A 966-nucleotide genomic window follows, 5' to 3' on the forward strand; every position below is an offset into this window, starting at 1 on the left:
TAGCCCGCCAGGCCCCCCACCCGCACTCAGGTAGTCCCGAAAGTTGGCCACGGACAGCATGGCGGAAGTCTCTTGAGGGGATAGACAGTTTGCCGGATTGTTCGGTCCTAGGTCTGAGATTCCTTTGTAAGATTGTAGATGAGAGAATGCTTGATGAAGGGGTAGATAGAGTTCCGGGTTGGCATGGTGGTGGGGGTGGTGATGGTGAGAGGGTGGGTCTAGGATTGAAGGGTCGCCGAATTGTTCTCTGAAGTCATGGTGGTGGTGGTGGTGATGGAACGCTGGTTGTTGTTGTTGGTGTGGTTGTTGTTGTTGGTGGTGGTGATGTTGCTGCTGCTGTTGTTGGTGGTGGTGGGTGGAGGTGTTGTTCGTGCGGGGGTAGGTTAATGGAAGGGGGCTTGTGGCCGATAGGGACTGCCTGTGGTGGAATGGGTTGTAGGTGTTGTTGTTGTTGGAAGATGTCGACGACGATGTTGTCGTGGTCGAGTGGCTGTTGTTGTTGCTGCTACTGCTGCTGCTGCTGTTAGCGTTTGATGATCTGTTACTAGGGTTGTTGTTGTTCGAGCTGTTGCTACTGAGATTGTTGTTGTTGCTGGTGCTGTTGGCGTTGTTGTTTCCATTCATTCCTAGCATGCGGTTGTTGTGCAAAGGGTTGCTGTTGTTCGTTGCCGAGTTGTAATACGTCATCATCTTCGCGGTCTTTTTGTTGTTGTTGTTTTATTGTTATTATTATTATCGTTGTTGTTGTTTAAGTTAATACTGATGTAGTTTTGATATAGTTGTATTAATCTCAATACCTCTGTTGAAACATATGAAAGATTTATCTAATTTAGCTCTTAATTGATTATGTCTGTTAATTATTTTTTAATTTTGTGTTTTTATAACTATTTTTATTACTACTAATAATAATCATTTTGATTAATATCAGTATTATTCTTCCAGTTTTTCATTTTACTTGTTGTGCTT

General features: G+C 43.7%; 1 protein-coding gene across 1 annotated transcript; it reads right to left on the reverse strand.

Annotated features, from left to right (window-relative positions):
• Positions 1–20: 20 nt before the first annotated feature.
• HELRODRAFT_184754 (hypothetical protein) lies at positions 21–687 on the reverse strand (the record flags this gene model as incomplete). Its single annotated transcript, XM_009023512.1, has 1 exon — positions 21–687. A coding segment is annotated over one exon (667 nt), but the record flags the coding sequence as incomplete, so codon positions are not given.
• Between the last annotated feature and the right edge of the window lie 279 nt (positions 688–966).

The sequence above is a fragment of the Helobdella robusta genome (genome assembly GCF_000326865.2).
Source record: "Helobdella robusta unplaced genomic scaffold HELROscaffold_3610, whole genome shotgun sequence".
NCBI lineage: Eukaryota > Metazoa > Annelida > Clitellata > Rhynchobdellida > Glossiphoniidae > Helobdella > Helobdella robusta.